The 19,178-nt window shown below is 46.0% G+C and overlaps 2 protein-coding genes across 2 annotated transcripts in view; both read left to right on the top strand.

Annotated features, from left to right (window-relative positions):
* MSN (moesin) overlaps positions 1-8,944 on the top strand; it is a 14,960-nt gene extending 6,016 nt beyond the window's left edge. The window contains exons 2-12 of the mRNA XM_010184134.1: positions 1,687-1,782; positions 1,950-2,224; positions 2,695-2,778; positions 3,133-3,279; positions 3,748-3,844; positions 4,861-5,024; positions 5,479-5,609; positions 6,241-6,401; positions 6,889-6,981; positions 7,417-7,650; positions 8,462-8,944. Coding sequence (XP_010182436.1) covers positions 1,687-1,782; positions 1,950-2,224; positions 2,695-2,778; positions 3,133-3,279; positions 3,748-3,844; positions 4,861-5,024; positions 5,479-5,609; positions 6,241-6,401; positions 6,889-6,981; positions 7,417-7,650; positions 8,462-8,626 — 1,647 coding nt within the window. The 3' untranslated portion in view covers positions 8,627-8,944. The remainder of the gene's footprint in view (positions 1-1,686; positions 1,783-1,949; positions 2,225-2,694; positions 2,779-3,132; positions 3,280-3,747; positions 3,845-4,860; positions 5,025-5,478; positions 5,610-6,240; positions 6,402-6,888; positions 6,982-7,416; positions 7,651-8,461) is intronic.
* Positions 8,945-17,171: 8,227 nt separating this feature from the next.
* Positions 17,172-19,178, top strand: part of LOC104540349 (adrenodoxin-like) — a 4,501-nt gene continuing 2,494 nt past the window's right edge. The window contains exon 1 of the mRNA XM_010184136.1: positions 17,172-17,350. Coding sequence (XP_010182438.1) covers positions 17,172-17,350 — 179 coding nt within the window. The remainder of the gene's footprint in view (positions 17,351-19,178) is intronic.

The following is a 19,178-nucleotide window of genomic DNA, read 5'->3' as shown; positions in this document are numbered from 1 at the left end:
CAGCAGCGGCTTGGAGGGGGATGTTGTTGTCTCTCTCGTCTGTTGTCGCTGCTGTGGCTGTGCAGTCTTTGCTGGAATAACAGCGCTTTTGTACGGGGCCACAGTGTGATGGCTCCTTGCTGGCAGCCCAGCCTGTGCAGTTCCCAGTCAAAAGCAGCTGACAGAGGGGAGTGAGGAGCTCCCTTCCCATTGAGATGTTAATGCTGCCCAGAATAGAGCTTTCCTCAGCGCTCCTTGGACCCCGAGCTTTCACTGTATACAGCAAACTCCTCTGAAAGCCTCCTTAGCTGTGTGCATCCTACTACGTGATGTGCACAAGGGAAGGTTTATCTGCCCTGCATTCCCCTGTGTTTACAGGGCTTTGGGCCAGTTCCCCAGTTTGTATTCATGCAAGGACAAGCTGGATAATTTCACGGACTCCAGTGGGATTGTATATATAGACTACGTGACCTTGCGTAGGTTCTGTCTCTGTGTGCTGCTAATTGCATGCCTCTGCTGAAAGGTCCCTTTGCTTTTGGGGCCTGAAAGGAATTAGGGCTGTAACACTGCTTTTGTAAGACCAGAAAAGTCTGATCCAAGCCCTGAAGAATCTTAACAAGTAACGTGTTTGTGGGGTACCTACGTCCTTGGTGTTGTGTCTTGCCAAAGCTGGAGACCTCACCAGAAGGGAACAGAGTGTACATGCTTAGAATTCGACAAGGAAGTAATTTAAAAGGAAGTAGGCACTTAAGGAGAAATCATAAAACATGGGACAAGTGTAGACCTGAAGATAAATGTCTTCTCTCTGCCCCTTCCTTGTCTTGTAATAGATGTGACACGTGAGTGCCTTGTTTGCAGGTACGAGAGCAACTCCTGGGGCCTCAGGGAAAATGTGGGATAGAGGTGGGGGAGCTCCTCTTTCCAGACTTGCTGCACCCTGTGGCACGTCCCAGACTTGCCAAGGCACAAAGCTGTGGCTCAGGCTTAGTGAACCGAATCTTCCCCCCTCCTTTTGCCAGCAGTAGCATCATACTGCAGTAGTCTTGCCCCCCCGTGAGGCTCTCATCTCTTGTTGCAGTGTGCATGTAAAGCCTTCTTACCTCTTACACAGCATCCATGGTGTGCTAAGGTAATGACTAAGGAGAGCTTTTACATAGGGACATAGTTAATTTTTGTGATGACTCTTTGTCCTGACTAAAAGGATAGTGTATCCATTTACCTGCTGCAGTACCTCTAATGGTGCCACTCATTAAAGAGCTGCATGAAAGGCCTGTCCACAGCTACCGGTGGAGTAGAACACAAACCAGGGTGGTTCATGGCTTGCCCAGGACTCATACATTCAGATGATAAGCAAGGGGTGTACCTGAAAATGGGGCTGCGTTCTTGATTCCTGGCAGCTGTTACACCTGTCAGACTTGTTGTATCGTATTTTGGCTATACATGTTGGCTTATAAGTAGCTGAAGAAGATGGTGTTTATAAACTGTTATTTTTAAATAGCAGAAAGCCTTAAAGAGATGGAGAGGGAAGAATGCATCTCCCACCCCTCGGATGCTGTCATCTGTGTACGTGCACTGTAGCAGGAGAGGCAGAATGCCAGGGCACTGATGGTCCTTGTGTTTGTCTGAACTTACATCAAACGCCTTCTCTGCCACCAGGGAGATCAGCCCATCTGGCTGGGGCTCTTGCTAATCATTACTTTCTTCCAGGTCGTCAAGACAATTGGTCTGAGAGAGGTCTGGTTTTTTGGACTTCAGTATCAGGACACCAAGGGCTTCTCCACGTGGCTGAAATTGAACAAGAAGGTATGTTTGTTCCGAGCTTTCACTTGTCCTGGGTCCCCTTCTTATGGAGGGCAGGGGCAAAGTTTTTCTCTATGGAAAAGAGAATTTTTATTCTTGTCTTTTTTGTTCATAAACCTGCTCCCCTTTGCTTGGTACGTAGGCTATAAAATCCAATAACTCTGTTCCAGGTAACAGCACAGGACGTACGCAAAGAAAGCCCCCTGCTCTTCAAATTCCGTGCCAAGTTCTACCCAGAGGATGTGGCAGAAGAGCTGATCCAGGACATCACGCAGCGCCTTTTCTTCCTCCAAGTGAAGGAGGCAATTCTGAACGATGACATTTATTGCCCTCCAGAAACAGCCGTCCTTCTGGCTTCTTATGCCGTCCAGTCAAAATACGGAGACTTCAACAAAGAGGTGCACAAGTCTGGCTACCTTGCTAGTGACAAACTGCTCCCACAGAGGTAAGTGAACCTGGGTAGTCTTAGGCCTTTGTTGCCCTAAAGGGTTTGGGATGGGGAGAGGAGACGGTGTCTTGATTGGAATGTTCAGAATAAAATATAAAATACAGCTTTGTGCCTCTAAGGATTGGGATTAGTATTCATTTACTTAAGAGCTTTAATCTTAAACATTGTTTTGAAAACTTTGTATTAGAAACATTTTATTAGAAACTCTAATCAGAAGTAGTGAGAGAAGCTCCAAACCCAAAAATTGTAATGCCACGTGGAAAAGCACAACAGAACTCAACTTGTCATTTCTCAGGGTCTGAATACTGACCAGTGTGTCTCCTTATAATAAAACTGTATTTCCTGGAATATTTCTGTGGGGGAACTATGCTGTCGGTGGAGTATTTATTGAAGTGCTATTCAGGAGTGATGTGACTGTGTATAAACGCAGTGGCTGATCTCAGACATCCCTTGTACTCTTTTTTTAGAGTTCTGGAGCAGCACAAGCTTAACAAGGACCAGTGGGAGGAGAGGATCCAGGTTTGGCATGAGGAACATCGAGGAATGATTAGGTGAGTTGATGCAGTGTGAAGCATCTATTTGAAGTAGTGTGGTTATGTGCTGGTGTGTAATGTATGAATGCATACAAACCTTTGTGGTTTGCTTCAGCGTGAGTTAGCATTCCTGAGGTTGTTCTGCTCAGAGTAACTCGATTCGCATGCCTCTGCCCTTGCTAATCCACATAAACTGGCTGTTCTTAATAAGACAAAACTGAATTTGCAGAGTTTGTTTATTATTTACTAGGATGATGCTTGGAACCTTTTCCACCTTGTGGCTGCTCTGCTTATGTAGGATGACACCACCTTCTTGCTCTCATGGGATACAGACTCAAAAAGGAATCTCTCTCTTCTTTTTGCATGCTGCAGAGAAGATGCTGTCTTGGAGTACCTGAAAATTGCGCAGGATCTGGAAATGTACGGAGTGAACTACTTCAGCATTAAGAACAAGAAGGGCTCTGAACTCTGGCTAGGTGTAGATGCTCTTGGACTCAACATTTATGAGCAGAACGACAGGTAGTAAACCTCCTCTCCTCATCATCGTCTTCAGTTCCTTTCCAGCATAAAGGCATTCAAAATTAATATTTTCTGGAATTCAAGTTTTTAACTGAATTCCACAATTTCTGTACCATTCTTGGCTGTGTTTTTGAGACTGACACAATGGTCCATAAAATATGCTGCTTTGGACCAAAAAATACAAGAAACTGGCAAATCTTACCAAGCTACTTTTACTTGTATCCCTGGTCTTCCTGCCACATGTGTTCTCCAGTTCTGTTTTCCACTGGGGGGTGAGAGTGGGATTGTAGAACTGCTTTTTCTGTTTGCAGTTCACCTTCATGACTGATTTTGTTTGCTGATTCCAGTCAACAAATGAATACTGAAATATGAGGGCAGATTTCATAGAATTTTGAGCTTTACGTTGTAAGTCAAGAATTTGGAATGACCTGAGGCATTTTTATTTCCTTTTGCTTTCCATTTCTGCAGGCTAACACCAAAAATTGGATTCCCTTGGAGCGAGATCAGAAATATCTCATTCAATGACAAGAAATTTGTTATCAAGCCTATTGACAAGAAAGCACCAGTAAGAAGCAACAGTCAAATTAAACTTTCAGCTTCTTAGCTGAATAACATGTTGTTTTTTCTCAATGATGTCAATGCTGACTTAAGCAGTGCTCTACTACCTGATCTGTTCAGGGCACTATGGACAGATAGTTGGGATTTGTTTCTGGCTGAGAGGGTAGAAATTTCTTCAGTATAACCTTGAACTGTTCCAAGTGAGTGGCAGGGAGAAGTTCTTTGCTTGGGGTTTCTGACTCTTAAGACCATTCAGATTCTCTGATGACACAAGGAGGGATCTGAGGTGCCTGTGTTAACTGTGAGTGCTGCCTTTGCAGCCTTTCGTAATGCGTGGGAAGGTCTTTTGCAGTTTTTCACCTGAAGCTTCAGGTCCTTTGGTAGGGTGTGCTGGGAGGGTTTTCTTTTTCCTTGCAAATTTATAATGAACAGAATTGGTTTCATCTTTAAAGCTTATTAATTTCAGCTAATTGCCAGCTGATACCTTCTGTTCTTCTGGTAATTCTTGTTGCACTGCTGCTTGGAAACATTTCCCTGCTGCTGTTGCTCCTTTTTAGCAAGAGCAAAGTTATTTATCCATTGGGCATAATGTTTAGCACCCTTTCTGGCTTAAAATGAAACATTACACTTAATGTGGCTGGCCAGACAATTGCATTAAGTAACTTAGGTGGGAAGAGAGTGGGAGAAGCCATGGTTTCATTGTGCCTGGTAAAATATCCCCTGATGGTGTTTGTAATGACACAGTGAAGTTAAGTTGCAATGTACTCTGTGTGCTGGGGATGTTTTGCACTGAAACCCAGCACACGGTAACAAGAAGTTGGGCACTTCTGTCCTGTGTGTGTGTGTCAGCTTGAAATTAATTCCTGAAAGATCAGTATCTTATGTACTACCACTGAGTTGGATGCTGTTAAGAAAAGCTGGGTAGCAATTCCACAAAGCTTGGAGTCTTGGAGCATGTTGCATACACAGAGGGCTTCTTATGCTGAAAGAACAGGTCTAATGCTGGCTTTTTGTTGTCCCAAGGACTTTGTATTCTATGCCCCTCGGTTACGAATTAACAAACGAATCTTGGCACTTTGCATGGGGAACCACGAGCTCTACATGCGCAGACGTAAACCAGATACCATTGAGGTGCAGCAGATGAAAGCACAGGCTCGGGAAGAGAAGCATCAGAAACAGATGGAGAGGTCAGTAGCGTTCTGAGTAACTCAAACTTGGTTGATCACTGCACAATAGCATAATTGCTAGATAAATTGCTGGCAGCATCTTAATCTACCTGAGCCAAAAATAAAGCCAATTGCTTTCTGCTTCAGTAGATCATGTAAGTGTGTTGGAAATTACTCTAGCCACAAATGTGACCCACCATCACTTTCTTAAAGATTTGCCCATGTATTTGATGGGACTCATATGGATCTTGATTTAAGGATATTTCCCTTATAATATTGCTATTATGAACTTGTCATTGAGATGAATGCCAGCAGAGCTTTTTCTTTCTGCACTTCTCCAGATGTGCCCCTTTACAGTAAAACTCATCAGCTGAGCGCTGTAGTGCATGTCTTGTGTGCTCATGGCTTCACTAGGAAGCACTCCAATAGGAGCAGTTGTTAATGTGAAACTGCATTATGGTTTCTCCCTTATCAGGGCCCTGCTGGAGAATGAGAAGAAGAAGAGGGAGTTGGCAGAAAAGGAGAAGGAGAAGATTGAACGTGAGAAGGAGGAGCTAATGGAGAGACTCAAACAAATTGAGGAGCAAACCAAGAAAGCTCAGCAAGGTAATAGGAAATGCTCCAGTATTTCCTCATAGTCTCAGAGCACCTCTGAGCTATTTGGGTCTCCAGTATTGAGTGCTGACCTAGTGTTAGGTCCTTGGTCTACCCTTCTGAAGCTGAATGTAAGCCCTCCAAATACAGCTACTGAAATAGGACTGGCATTAAGAAGATGGGTGGCAGCCAGGATGCCTCTCTGTGTCTTGCCGTTGTTTGTGTGCTGGCTGGAAGCTTTATCCCAGCAAATCTGTAGAGGCAAGAGTCAAAAAGTGTAGCAGGGCTCCCACCAGCTGCTACTCTGGTGTGATTGCTATCTAATTGCTTGGCCAGTGTTACAGTGTGGTGTTGCCCAATCCAAATGCTATACACTTCTCTGCCTTTCAGGATGTCATTTTTGGGATGGGTACTTCCCCACAAATCCGTAGGGCAAGTAATCTCCTGGCTTGGAACAGGCCTGGCTCTTAGTTTTCCAGCTCCAGTTACATTGTGAAGGAGAGGAAAGGGGGCAGTTGCTTGCATCTTTCCTTTCTGTTGCTCTGAATGAAAACCCTCAGCAGAACATAGGTGTAAGGGCACCTTCCTCTTCTACTGGCATTCATTACTTGATCTCTCTTCGAATGCTTGATCTCTCTCTCAGAACTGGAAGAGCAGACACGCAGAGCTATGGAGCTGGAGCAGGAGAGAAAACGAGCTCAGGAGGAAGCAGAGAAACTGGCTAAGGAACGTAGAGAAGCAGAAGAGGCAAAGGAGGCCCTATTGAAAGCATCCCACGATCAACAAAAGACCCAGGAACAGCTGGTAAGTGGGTGAGCTGAATATTGGGTAGGGAAGATGGTGACAGGGCAGGCATCTAAGCTCTTGAAGCAAAACAGGCTATGAATATAGTGAGGAAGCATAATTTGCTTCCTTATTTTTTAGCCTTAAGCAGGTACACTTGTATTTAGGTATAAGTTCATTTATACAGTCTATCTGGATTGTTGTGATTTTTTTTCCCTTTTTTGTATGTGATGCTGAGAACAGTGTCGAGCTCACTCATTGTTTTGCCTGATCTAAATTAAAAGAATTGAGTCCTGTACCTCTGTTTTGAGAAGCAGAAAAAAATACAACAAAACTCGAAACTTTTTTGGCTTGCATGATGGAGATATTGGTGGGTCTGAAGTTTACAGGAAGGCTTTCTTCTTACCGAAAAGATGTTGGAGATACTGTTTTTATTCAGGACTTGGACTAAACGCTTCATTTAGCGAGTACTTTGGTGTTGTCTCCAGCAAAAGCCTTTCTTTTGCAGGCCTCTGAGATGGCAGAACTCACAGCCAGGATCACACAGCTGGAGCTGGCCAGGCAGAAGAAAGAGAGCGAGGCCCAAGAGTGGCAACAGAAGGTAAAGCAGAGTCCAAGCAAACAGCAGTACTTCTTGTGGAGTTACTCTTTGTTCTGTTGTGACCTAAATTTTATGAGATACCACACCAGACTGAGTGTCTGCAAGTTTGAGGCTGTTGTAAATACCCAGCTTTGCTTTTCTTGGTGGAATGAGTGCCTTATTCTAACTCCATGGAGAAATACTTTGACTACTTAGGCCGATAGCCCATTTTCCATGAATTATAACCATTCTTCAAATCTCTAAAGTGTTTGCCAGCAGGAAATTTTGCAGATTATTGTGGCTGAGTAGCTTTGGAACTCACTACTTCAGTGTGCAAGAGGTGCGAGGTTTTCTGTAGTAACCACTGAGTAGTGCTTCGGTGTACTCCTGCAAGAGGTCTCATGCAGCACAACAGGGGTTATGTTGACTAACTCACTGTGATGTGCCCTACTGCAGGCACAGATGGTGCAGGAGGACCTAGAGAAGACCAAAGAGGAGTTGAAGACTGCTATGAGCACCCCTCACGTCACCGAGCCCATGCACTCGGAGAATGAGCACGATGACGAGCAGGACGAGAACGCGGCAGAAGCCAGCGCTGAGCTGCGGTCAGAGGCCACCATCAAGGATCGCAGTGAGGAGGAGCGCACCACTGAAGCAGAGAAGAATGAACGGGTCCAGAAACACTTGAAGGTAAGAATTTGGCAGCAGAGGGGGTGTGTGTGTGGGTGCTACTTCTATTCTTCTTGCCATTAATAGCAGCTGGGAGGTTTTACTGGTATTTATAAAAAAGAAAAGGAGGCGTGTGTGATCATGATCTTGCCAGACAGCTGCTTAACCATCAAGCAGAGAGGCAGATCTTGTCTCCTGGCACTTGACTTCCATTTCACTGGAAGCAGTGAAGTATTTTCAAGCAGAGCCAGAAAGCAGCATCTGTCAGACGTGGTGTGCTGGCCTGAGTTTTGCCAGCCACCTGACAGCTGCTCCTAGCCCTGGGTGCAGTGACTCAGAGGATTTGGTCCAGTTCCTATCCCGCAGCTGTCTGTAACTGTCCTGTCTGACTGGGCTGCATTGCCAGACCCTGAGAGCAGCCCACAGGGGCTCAGCGTGGAGGGAGCAGTGCTGTTCTGCAAGATGCTCCTTTTGTCTTTAGGGATCCCACCACTTGACTCTTCTTCTGAAGTACAGTGGAGACAATCTTACTGTGCTAGCCAAAGATAAATAAGGTGACAGACTGCCTGATATTTTCTACCTCTAAACATTAGGGAAAAATATGAACTTGCACAGAATCACAGAATTGTTTAGGTTGGAAGGGACCTCTTAAGATCATCTAGTCCCACTTCTGTGCTCAGCTAGAGCAGGTTACCCAGAACTGTAAACACTCAGGCTTATGTTTCCTGTCTCCATCCGTATTGAGTCTTTAGGAGTATCAGCAGGGAACCTCCTTGTCCAGCTTTGAGTCTCTGGTATGTGCTAACCCATTGCTGTTTCTTCTTCTCCAAAGGCTCTTTCCTCAGAGCTGGCAAATGCTCGGGATGAAACCAAGAAGACAGCCAACGATATGATCCACGCTGAGAATATGCGTCTAGGCCGAGACAAGTACAAGACCCTCCGTCAAATTCGGCAGGGCAACACCAAGCAGCGCATTGATGAGTTCGAGTCCATGTAAACTCTCCCCTGCACCTGCTGCCCTGCACTCTCTTCTCCCCTCTTTCCCATCCTCTCCCGTCATTCACTCGTAATCATGCTACGCTGGAACCACTACAGAAGAGTGACCATGGTCTTATTTATCAAGTTTTGGGCAAATGCTGGAGTTAAGCAACAGAAGAAAGAAAAGTATTTACATCTTCCTGGGGTGGCTTGGGAAAGCAAACACGTATGGGGGCAAATCTGAAATGGTTTGGCTTTGGGTAAAGTCTCACTGCATTTAGTTTTGTATTGCTACTGAAGTGTTGCTGTCCTCTCCCATTGGGTGGGGAGGCCAGCAGATACTTTCACGTACAGTAAAGTGCTAACAGTGTGACACTGTGCCTTCCTACTAACTTGTGCAAGCTTCAGTATTAAGCTTAATAGCCTTAGTCTGAATTTCTCACTTATTACAAGGTCTGAATCATGTAGTTGAGAAGGGGAGGCTGGAGCTTAGGAAGGATTGGAGGTAGAATATGGACTTTCTTTTTAAAAGACCAAAGCTTTTGTCCTTCAAGCACAAGCAGACCAAACAGATTCTGTGGCGTTCCTGCTGGTGGTACCTTTTGTTGTTTAATGATGGAACTTTGAATTTCCTAATCATGAGGAGGCCTTTGGAATATTTCCACTGCAGTGTGGTTTGGAGCCTTGACTTCCCTGCTTTCCAGAAGTTTTGTCTCTGGTAAACGGCTTTGTTTGCTGTCATTTGTCTGACTCAAATGTAACCAGTGAGGCAGAGGTAGCTAAAGAACACTGCCTTCCTTTTGGGTTTGCCAGTGGAAACCTAAAGGGGTAGGTAGAAATGTAAAAGACTAAAAATTCCTGTAGCTGTATTTTCCCTTGCTGAACCAGTGCATTTCATGTGAATAGGATTTCAGGTTTTTCCATAAGAGGCCTTTTTAGCACATAGTCAGGGTGCCTTATGACTGTGTATAGAACTACTGTCTTTAGCTCAGATGCCTTTAATTTAAACTAGATGCAATCATAAAAAGTGATCAGCAGCTGGGGACCAAAACCAACTCTTGTATCTGGGTCATGCACAAGACTGCATCTGTCTTCCTGGCTTCAAGCGGCGTTTGAAGGAGGAAGATCCTGAGATATTTGTCCAATTGCTGCCTTAATCCTCGCTAGCGTTCTGCCAGACCCCTGGCTCAAGTGCTCTTCCTTCCCCAGAAGGATGCTTTGCCCCTTTGTAGCTTTGAGAACAGAAGGCACTGTCTCTTAGAAATGTGCCCTAGTGGTTGTGAGACTGGTCCTGAGCCCCCTTTGTACCGGTTGTGTAATACCCATTACCTCCTGTCTTCCAAGCTATCCGTGCTGTAGCAACCCAGAATGCTTCCTGCCGTTTCTGGGGAGGAAACAGCCACGTATGCTCAGGGTTGAATTGGATTTTGCCTTGATCCTTCAGAGAAAGAAATGTTAACCTTCAGAAGAGGTTTCTTACAAATGGATTCCACCTACCATGGAGTCCTCTTTTGCTTTGCCCTCCTTGGATTAGCCTGTCCCTCTAGGAAATCATCAGGCTAGCCTGTGCGATTCCTTTTCTTGCCTAGCATCATAATCCTAAATCTTACGACTTTCCCAGTTTTGTGGATTCCCCCTTTGTGTGGTGTTACTGCTAATGGTGACAGAAGGAAAACACCTGAATGCTGGAGCTCCCTGCTCTGTGGAAAAGGTAAAGGGGGACTGTGCCAAAAAGAGATGTTCACGATAGTGTTAATAAACTGCAGTATTTCCCCAAGAATTCCTTGGGCCGCTGGGAGCAACCTTACCAGTGCTGTATTATTTTGTTTTTTGGAAGCAATACAAGTGGAGATCCACACAAACACCAACCAGCCTCTGTTAGGAGCGTGGCTTAGCCCATTGCTTCTAAACACCCAGATAAGTCATGTGGGAGCCCCCTCCTCTCCCCAGGACTCAGCATGCTTCTGTGGGGAACATGACATGGTAAGCTTTTGGTTGGCCAGAACCACGTGCCTCTACTTTGAAAGTCACAGATTAGAGATTGCAGTTCAATTTGTCAGAACTGAGTTGTGTGTTTCTGTGCTGAAGGGTTATTGACACTGGCTCTACGCGAGTCTCGTTACTGGGGGAGCAGACACCCTTTACACTTCTGTTTTGGTGCTTTAAAGCTGGTTCTCAGCACTCCTGCTCTGTCCATGGCAACTACTGATGCATTTGGAGGGGAGAAAAGCCTTTTATTACACTTTAACAATTTCCCAAAAAGCTGATGTATGGTGCCTGGAATACGTGTTCAGACAACAAACCAGTAAACCTTTTCTGCTCTGATGGGTCACACAACGCTGCTGAGCTCTTGTATTATGATGCTGGCATGACTTCTGTTTATAGGGTTTGTTTTTTTTCAATCGTTCTAATTCCAAATGGTCCAACATGGGAATAGAGCGGCTTGTGCCAGTGAGTCCACCTAACTCTTTGTAGTTGTTTCAGCCCTGCCTCCTCCTTAACCAGTATTATATTCCAGTGGTATCTAATGATATTTGATTTCAATACTTCTAGCTATGCACAATTAGAAAATATTAGTCATGGGACAGAGGATATGTTTATGGTCCTCCTTCCCTTGGAAATGTATACTGATGTGTAAAGAAATGATATTTTGCAAGAAAACTAATGTAAGAAGCTTTCAGTATTACGGTGGGGTTTGTAGACACGTTTTTTATGTTAGAATACAGTGAATTGTTCTTCCTCTCCATGTTCCAGTTTAATTGGATAGCTGCTCCTCTTGGGGGTGGGGGGAGGGAAGTACTTTATCAAATGTTTGCCTGGCTTATTTTCTCTTGTTTTATTTTTTTTTTTGTTGCTGTAAATTATGTTGAGGGTTTTTTTTGACCAGTCTTTTTACTGGATTATAATAAAACATCAATTCCTTAAGGTTTTGGAGTAATTCATGGGTCCTTGTGCTTATCTGCAGAAAGAACCTTGATATTAAGGCATTTTTTTTTTCCTGTTTGGAGGAGTTGTTAAAATCCATACCCTGTTCTTCCTAAAGTGCCAATAAAGTTCAGAGAAATTCAGCAGATGGTGTCTGGCTGGTTACTTGAGCCTAGGGCTATGTCTCCAAGCTGACCAGAACTGCCACACGGTTCCTGAGAGGTCAACCTTGCGCCACGCTCGCGGATAAGGAGATCTCGAGTCCTGAGAAGCAACTGCTTGAGTAATGGCCATTTCCCCCTCCACAGCCCTCCTGGCTGTCTGGCTGGAGCTAGTACTGGAATTCACATTTCCTTGTGAGTGTGAATTTATGTTGTGTTTAGCTTGCAAATGGACCGGTCCAGGGAGGAGAAGGAGCTGCCGTTGGAACCTGCCACTGGCGAGTGCCTGCCCTGCTGTGCCCAGGTCCACGTGTATCCATGGCCAGGTTTGGCTGCAGAGGGTGGCTGGGCCTTGATGCTGCTGCTTGCCCCAACGTCCTGCTGGCCCTGTCCTGACCCTGTACCAAGGATCTCAACCCAGCTTGGTGGCTCCCTTGTTGTGGCCATGTCTGCTTCAAGGCTGCACTGGTCTGTGAAGGTTGCTTTCACAAAAGGGGTTCTTGTGGCTTTTTATTACCTTTGCTTCTTGATAGACAATATCTTTCTGCTTTCTGGAGTCTCTGAGGACCCTGTGCTTGCAGCCAGATTAATCTGTGTGAGTGGCCTAGCTTTCGTGGCATTCCCTGGCCTGTATCTGTGGAGATTTAGGGGGTTTAGTAATTCCCCAGTTAGTTATAATCCGTATTCCAGTTTGTCTTTGAAGAAACAGAAGTGCAAAGCATTAACAGCTGAAGGCTGCTTCTGTGCAGGACCATGTAGTTTTTAAAAAATTAAATTCACAACACCCAATCGTTCTCATCTGCTGGAAGGTATTTTGTAGTTTAGAATCAGAAATTTGTATTTAACCTCTAGTTTGTGTAGACAGCTTCTGCTGGATTTGCTATTCTGTCAGCTCAAATTGAAGTGCAGTTTGTGGATAAAGGAGCAGGTCCTTGTGGCCCAACAATGCCTAAATGAACATCTGGTGCCAAGTGATGGGTCTCTGAATGTCACTAGTAACTTTAAGATGGACTTTCTCAGGACAGATGACAGGATGAAGTGGGTATAGGGGAAAGGATAAGGGAGAAATTATAGAAAGTATAGTGCTGAGGCTGCAAATAGATATTGGGAGCTCTTGGAAGGGACTGTACCTCCAACTTCTGTTGAGAATGCCCTTGCTCTGAGCAGGGGTTAATATCTTTAATGCAGCTTTCTGGTGAGCAGAGCTAGCTGGAAAATTACAAGCACCCATGATTGCTATTGCCTCTGGGTGTGCATCATCATCATTTAAAGAAATATAAGCCAGGGTTGATCTTCAATCATGAAGATTGACTGAAGTGTCAGGGGGCTGTTGAATATACTGCTCTGGAGCTGGGAGGCTACGGTGAAGGTTGTCTGTACCCCATGTGCACCAGTACTGTCCTCTCATCTATCTCTGGAGCATCCTTGACTGACTGAAGGAGAAACATCTGCAAGTGAAGGCCTTGGCTGGGGCACTGTAACTTCTTAGTGGCCTTCACCCACCCAGCAGCTGCACTGCCAGAGCTGGATGCTGTCAAGAAGCCCTGTTGTGGGTTCATTTTGTTTCCCCGTTTTAGTGTCAGCCCATCTCTGATCGTTGCATTACTGCCCTCTTGCTTCCAGTGTAAACTTGGCCCTTGCTCTTTTTGTTTGTAGTGATTCTCAGAATGTTGCTGAACATGCAGAGAAAGGTCGGAGTGGGTGAATGGTAGTTTGTGGGATGTAGAAACTGAAGCACATTTACGGCTTTCTCCCCAAGCTTGCTGTTCAAGTTAAAAACAAAGGCTACCATCTGGAAACCTTGGTTATCCCCAGGCCTGTGTGCCTACTGCTCTGACTGCAGTCCCTGAGACTGTACATGGGAACAGCATGGGCTTGCCTCTGGCTACCCCTGGGCCACAACTGAGCTGGTGCAGCTCTGACAAGAGCCCTTCTCTCTCACTGTGTGTTTTATCCATCATCCCTTACACGTGCTCATCGGAGATTAACCAAGAATCCTTTTTTCTTCGGACATAAAATAAGGCACAGAGGATGGTGTGTTTCTTCCAGGGCAGAAGAGTTGTGGCTGAAGCTGGTGGCCCATTTCACAGAACTCAGCTCAGACTTCCTGCTCCGTGCCCCTCACGTGCCCAGGCTGCCTGGAGGAGAGCATGGACCAGGCCTGCTCGCTCCAGACAGCAACGACTTCTGTACTGGGGCATGGTGCTGTCCCTGCAGCTCTGTCCTGACCTGCTGAGCTGCTTGCTCAGTTCTTTCCTCCCCTCTGGACGCTTTTCCTTTGGGACTTCCACCGTTGAGCAGCTGGGATTTTGTCCAATACTGATAAAATGCTCCAGTACTGGAGCAAACGCGTGTCAATCTGGGGGAGTGGTGATTTCTGACTTGTGTGTGATTTCTGCCTCTTCCCTCTCACGCTCTGCTGCAGGACACGTTGCCTCTCCTGATTCTCCTTCTGGTCCTTCACTTCTCCCTCCCTGAATTTATCCAATATATAAAGTTGATACATGATGATTCAAATGGTAGTAGAACTACTCTCACAACCCCAGAACTGTAGCATTACTAAAACTATATTAATGTGCATATTAGTAACCACAGGATTACACAATGGTTTTCATTTGCTTTCAGTGAGGCAGCAGACTAATGTGGTGTTTTTAAACCTTCTATCTAGGCTCTCTTGGGAGCCACAGAGTTTACAGAAAAGCTTTTCTGGTCAGAGCCATTTGCACAGTGTCTGCTGCCCAAAGGAACGATGCAGGTCTGCCTTGTGCTGGATGTGCCTGTGTGTTTGTGAACCATCCCACAAAAGGACTGAAAACCTGATCGGAGGAGCTGGATCTAGCACCCAAAAGGTCTGAGTGTGCTTCTAGCAGTGGAGGGCTGTGGCAGTGCTGCCTAACTTCTTGTTAAATCACTGCAGTGCCCATTTCAACCTGTTCACTTCTTGTGCAGAAATGGGATGAGGTGGAGTTAATGGCACCTCATGGCTGTTCTGAGCATTTGTATGAGAGTCCCTAGACTGCGGGTAGAGGGGGAAAATTGTCCTTTATGTGGTGCAGAAGAAATTGGACAAAGTATTTTGAGGTAGGAAACCACTTCCTTTCACAGCCCCTGCACTGACAGCAGTGGCACCTGCTGGCAAGAGAGAAATGGAGGGGATGTGTGCCCTGGGGCCAAACCTTTGTGAAACAGAGCTAAGGATTCACTCCAGCTGTGTCTGTCCTGACCTCCAAAGCAATATTTTGAAGGGTTTGTTTTTTTTTCAAAGCAAGGATATTTTTGCTTAGAGTTTGTTTTGCTTTGTTGTTGGTTGGTTTGGGTTTTTTTTTGTGGGAGGGGTGGTTATTTGCAAACCTTTTTTAGTTTTGTGTCCTGGGCTAAATGAACACTGGTTTACTCTGGAAAGGCTGTGTTTACTTCTAAGCTTGCTGCTAGATGGAGTAGGGGAGAGGAAGGAAGAGGAGGTCTTACTTCTGTCCTTTCCTCTGTGTTTCAAAGACCATAAAACAAGGTACTTGAACTTGATATGGGGCATGACTCCCTCTTACCCCAGCAGAGTTGTCCCCTTCACTGTTTCCCACCTCCCTGTAGGACTGAGGATGATACCCCCAGACCCGACTTGCCCCTGCATTGGCCGCTGTCTCATCGAGTGGCATTGACCTGTCCCTTGCTGTGCTCCAAGTTCCTGGCAAAGAGAGAGGTCAGTGCCAGGCAAACACACAAATGTCCTTGCTGTGAGAGCTACTGCTCATATATCTAGGGCATCTCACAATTCAAGGTTTGCTGGAGAGATAAAATGCTTTGTTTGGATGTGCTGTGGCCCCTTTCCTTACATCTCTCATGGCAAATTTTCTATGGAAATCAATGAGAGAGAGGACTGGGGCACCTACTGCATCCCTGTAGTGCCTGAAAAGCGAAGGCAGGACTGGGGCAGAGTCTCAGCTGCAGAGGCTGCACAGAGTGAATTTAAATTCAGAGGTGAGCTGCAGCCCAAGAATTTGGGTTTGAAGGCTGAAGTTATTCAGAGCAGCTTGCGGGAGAGAGCAAACGAGCTGGAAAAGTGAGGGGCCACAGAGTGGGGACACTGAGCAGAGCCACATTCAGCTCAGATAGCTCATCTCACCGCCAACCCTCCCCTGCAATACAGGCAAGGGTGGGGAGGGATGCCTTCGAAGGATATTCTACAGTTGGATTTGAAATTGTGGATTTTTTGCATTAACTAGGGTAAGAGGTGGCAAATAGGAGCGAGTTGAATTAAATATTCCTCTGTGCCTCTCTGCCAGGTGCAAAGTGAGCAGAGGGAAGCAGATGGGTGATCTCAGAAACTGAATTTCCCCTTAAGAAAAAAAATACTAAAATTCTTTTTTCATCATTTATACATTGCCATGAGTTTCTCTCCACTAAAGCTATGTCAGGAGTGTGTTGGAATGCTTGGATACTTGCCTTTAAAACTTTATTGGACTGAAGAATAGGATTCCTCCCCCCACTTCTGGAAAATACTTGTGCTTCTTAGTGTCTTTGATGCTTTTCTCAGAAAGCTCAGGCATCCTCCTCCAACCTGAAAGCTTTGGGTGGAAATCTTTCTTTTTGGGGTGAAAAGCCAAAATTTTCCAGTGTAAAGGTCCTTTCTGACCCAAAATATTCTACTTTCAAAACCATGAATCCACTCTGTCTGTGTGGGTTGAGGGGAACATTTTCCAACCAGGTCTCACACTGTTGTTTTTCTCCTCTGCACAGATTGATTAAAGCCAGTTTCAAAGGTTTTTGCTTACACCAGCTAGCAACATGTTACTGCATTAAAAAACTTGATTGAAGCAAACACCCTAACCAAATGGTGAACTGTTAATTTGGTAGTAGGGAGACAATTCAGGCTCCTGAGATGAGAGCTGTTCTCAAAGCCTTCAAAAACTGGGACTGAAACTGTGTCCGCTGTTGCATTTTGGTCCCCAGGTGCAAGTCGATTTACCCTGGAGAGGAGGGTAGACTGAACTAGCGACAGTGTTTCTGGGAATAAATGGAAGAGTTTTTTTCTACGGAAGTTTCACTAGCACTGAGTATCAGCATGAAATGAATGATACTAACATGCTTTTCCAGCCCTTACCTTGCAACCACTGGTACGATTAGACATCGCAATGAATACTGCTCCTGAAACCAGATTTAGGTCTGGTTCCTAAAAGGGAAGTCTGTAAGGCAAAACAAGGTGAGCGATGCCTGGGGACTGGTACGTGGAGGTGATGCTAGTGTTGCCATGCTTCACCCACTGCCCATGCCCTGATGGGCTGGACTGCATCAAGATCCAAGCACAGTCCCTCTGTCCATCCCTCCCTCCTCCTTCCCCTCCCTCCCTCCACCCCCAGGGAGGCTGTCCTAGAGGTTTTTTTTCTTTGTTTATGTCTTTTTCCTCCCTCTCAGCTGTACTTAAAACTCTTAATCTAGCTGGCCTTGCACCAAACAGCAGCCCAGGCGACTCAAAGCAGTAACATGATAGTTCAAGGCATCTCGGGGCTCATGCGGCCCTTGCTAAGTGGACTGAAGGCGAGCAAAATTCGCTCTATTTATCTCTGTGGGGTGGCTGAGCAGAATCACACACCGGCTAAGCAGGGCTCAGAGAGCAGCCTCAGCTCCACGCAGAAGCTCCAGGATGCCCCTGGGCAATTGAGGTGAGTAAAATGCTGAACCCCCACCATGCTGTGTCCAGAAGAGACTTTTTAGGAGGAGATGTGCTGCAGGAGGAGGTGCAGGTGACACCGATGCAGATGGGAGGGAGGTGGTGCAGGAAGCCAGGCTGTGAAAGGCCTCTCAATGTGTCTGAAGTTGTGGAGGCCACAGCCAGTGGCCTGGGTTCACAGCATGAAGATGACAACATGGTGCAGGAGGCCATTGGCCACTGGAGCCCGGTCACCAGTCCTTGAGGAGTGGCGATGGTGGGCACTCGGCCACGCCAATGGCGGCTGTGGGTGCAAAGGGCAGTACCAGTCCACAGCGCTGGTGTCCTGGCGGGCTCCTGAGGCCTGCAATGGGTGCTGTGCCTTGCTGAGACTGCTTGCTGGGGACAGGGTGACAGTCTGTCGTCGTAGCTGGGTTTGTGAGGTGAGCTCTGTGGTGGAAGTTGGTCAGAGGCTTGTGTTTGGAAATGCCTCTGAATGCATTGGGTCCTTGCTAGGGTGGAAGACTCATGGATGGACATCTGAAAGGGCAGTTTAGGGGCCTGGCTTCAGAGTCCCTTGGGAGGCAACCCTGAAGGGCAGAGGAGTTCAGGCAGGCTGGACGTTCTTCGAGATGAAAATCTTCAAGGCGCAGGAGCAGGATGTCCCCAAGTGCCAGGGATGGGACTGGTGAGAGGCTGCCAGGCATGGGGTGTTCATCGGGATTTCTGCAGCAGGAACCACTGCAGACTCCCTGCCAGTCCTTCCTCTGTTCCTTAGGGATAATTCAGAAAGAGATGGCATTTCTCTGAGCAAAATAAAGGGAATTTGTAGATCTCCTAGACCAGTACAGTCTAGGTCAGACTGTAATCTGCTAGGCACTGAGGGAAAGACCCAACCAATGTCACAGAAAATACAATAAACCATTTTGCTATCTGACCTGAGAGAAAAGTTATACTGATAACGATGCTTAATGGGATTTATGAAGATTCGTTATCAGTGGGTTTTCTTTCTAATTGGTTTATCTCTGGCAGTACTTGTAGGCATCTTGCTGCTTTGCATGGCCTTGGAAAGTATCTTTTAGGGAAAAACACTGGCAGGGAAAAGAACGACCTTCTTGAAACCCCCTTCACTAGTTCACTACTACTCTGTGCCACAGAAAGGTTGAGATTTTTTTGTAAGGGAATAGCTAGTTGACGTGTGTATAACTTGCAGTGTCGAGTTTGTAATTTGTTGACTTTACCACTTCTGTTGTGTTACAAATCATTTCACCTGTAACTGTAAAACCTACATTGCCGGGAAACCTGCCTATTTGCCATAAAAATTGAATAAATGGGTCTGATCTATCAAAGTAGAGAGAAGGTTGTTCTGTTTTGTTTACATTTGAGAACTAGTCTTTAAATTGCTTATTTACGAAGAAATACCTGAGGGTGTCTCTATGAAGAAGACTGAAATGCCTCAGGGATGTTCTTTGGCTGTTTGCTTTGGGCAAGAGGGTGGTCCCGCTTGGCTGTGCGTGACCGTGACAGGGAAACCCTTCCCTCTGCAGCATGGGCTCAGTGCTCACCTTGCAGCTGTTTTCATAACCAGGGGACCCTGTTGGGGACTAACGGCCCAGGCATTGTTTTCTGTTGCGGCTTTCAGAAAAAACAGGAAGTCTCCAGCCTCTTTGGAGGAAGGTGCAGCGGCTGCTGTGTTCTGCTCCTGCCAGCTGAACCAAGAAGCAACTGGAAACAAAGGAGCAGAGAAGGAATAACTATTGTTTCAGCTCACTTCCAAATTTTGACAGATTATGGGGGTTGGCTTTCCAAAGGATAATGGTTTGGAGTTTTCTGAAGTCTTG

Source organism: Mesitornis unicolor, unplaced genomic scaffold (assembly GCF_000695765.1).
Source record: "Mesitornis unicolor isolate BGI_N332 unplaced genomic scaffold, ASM69576v1 scaffold9665, whole genome shotgun sequence".
Classification (NCBI taxonomy): domain Eukaryota; kingdom Metazoa; phylum Chordata; class Aves; order Mesitornithiformes; family Mesitornithidae; genus Mesitornis; species Mesitornis unicolor.
The sequence above is the reverse complement of the archived record's forward strand: the minus strand, read 5'-3'. Positions and strand labels throughout refer to the sequence as shown.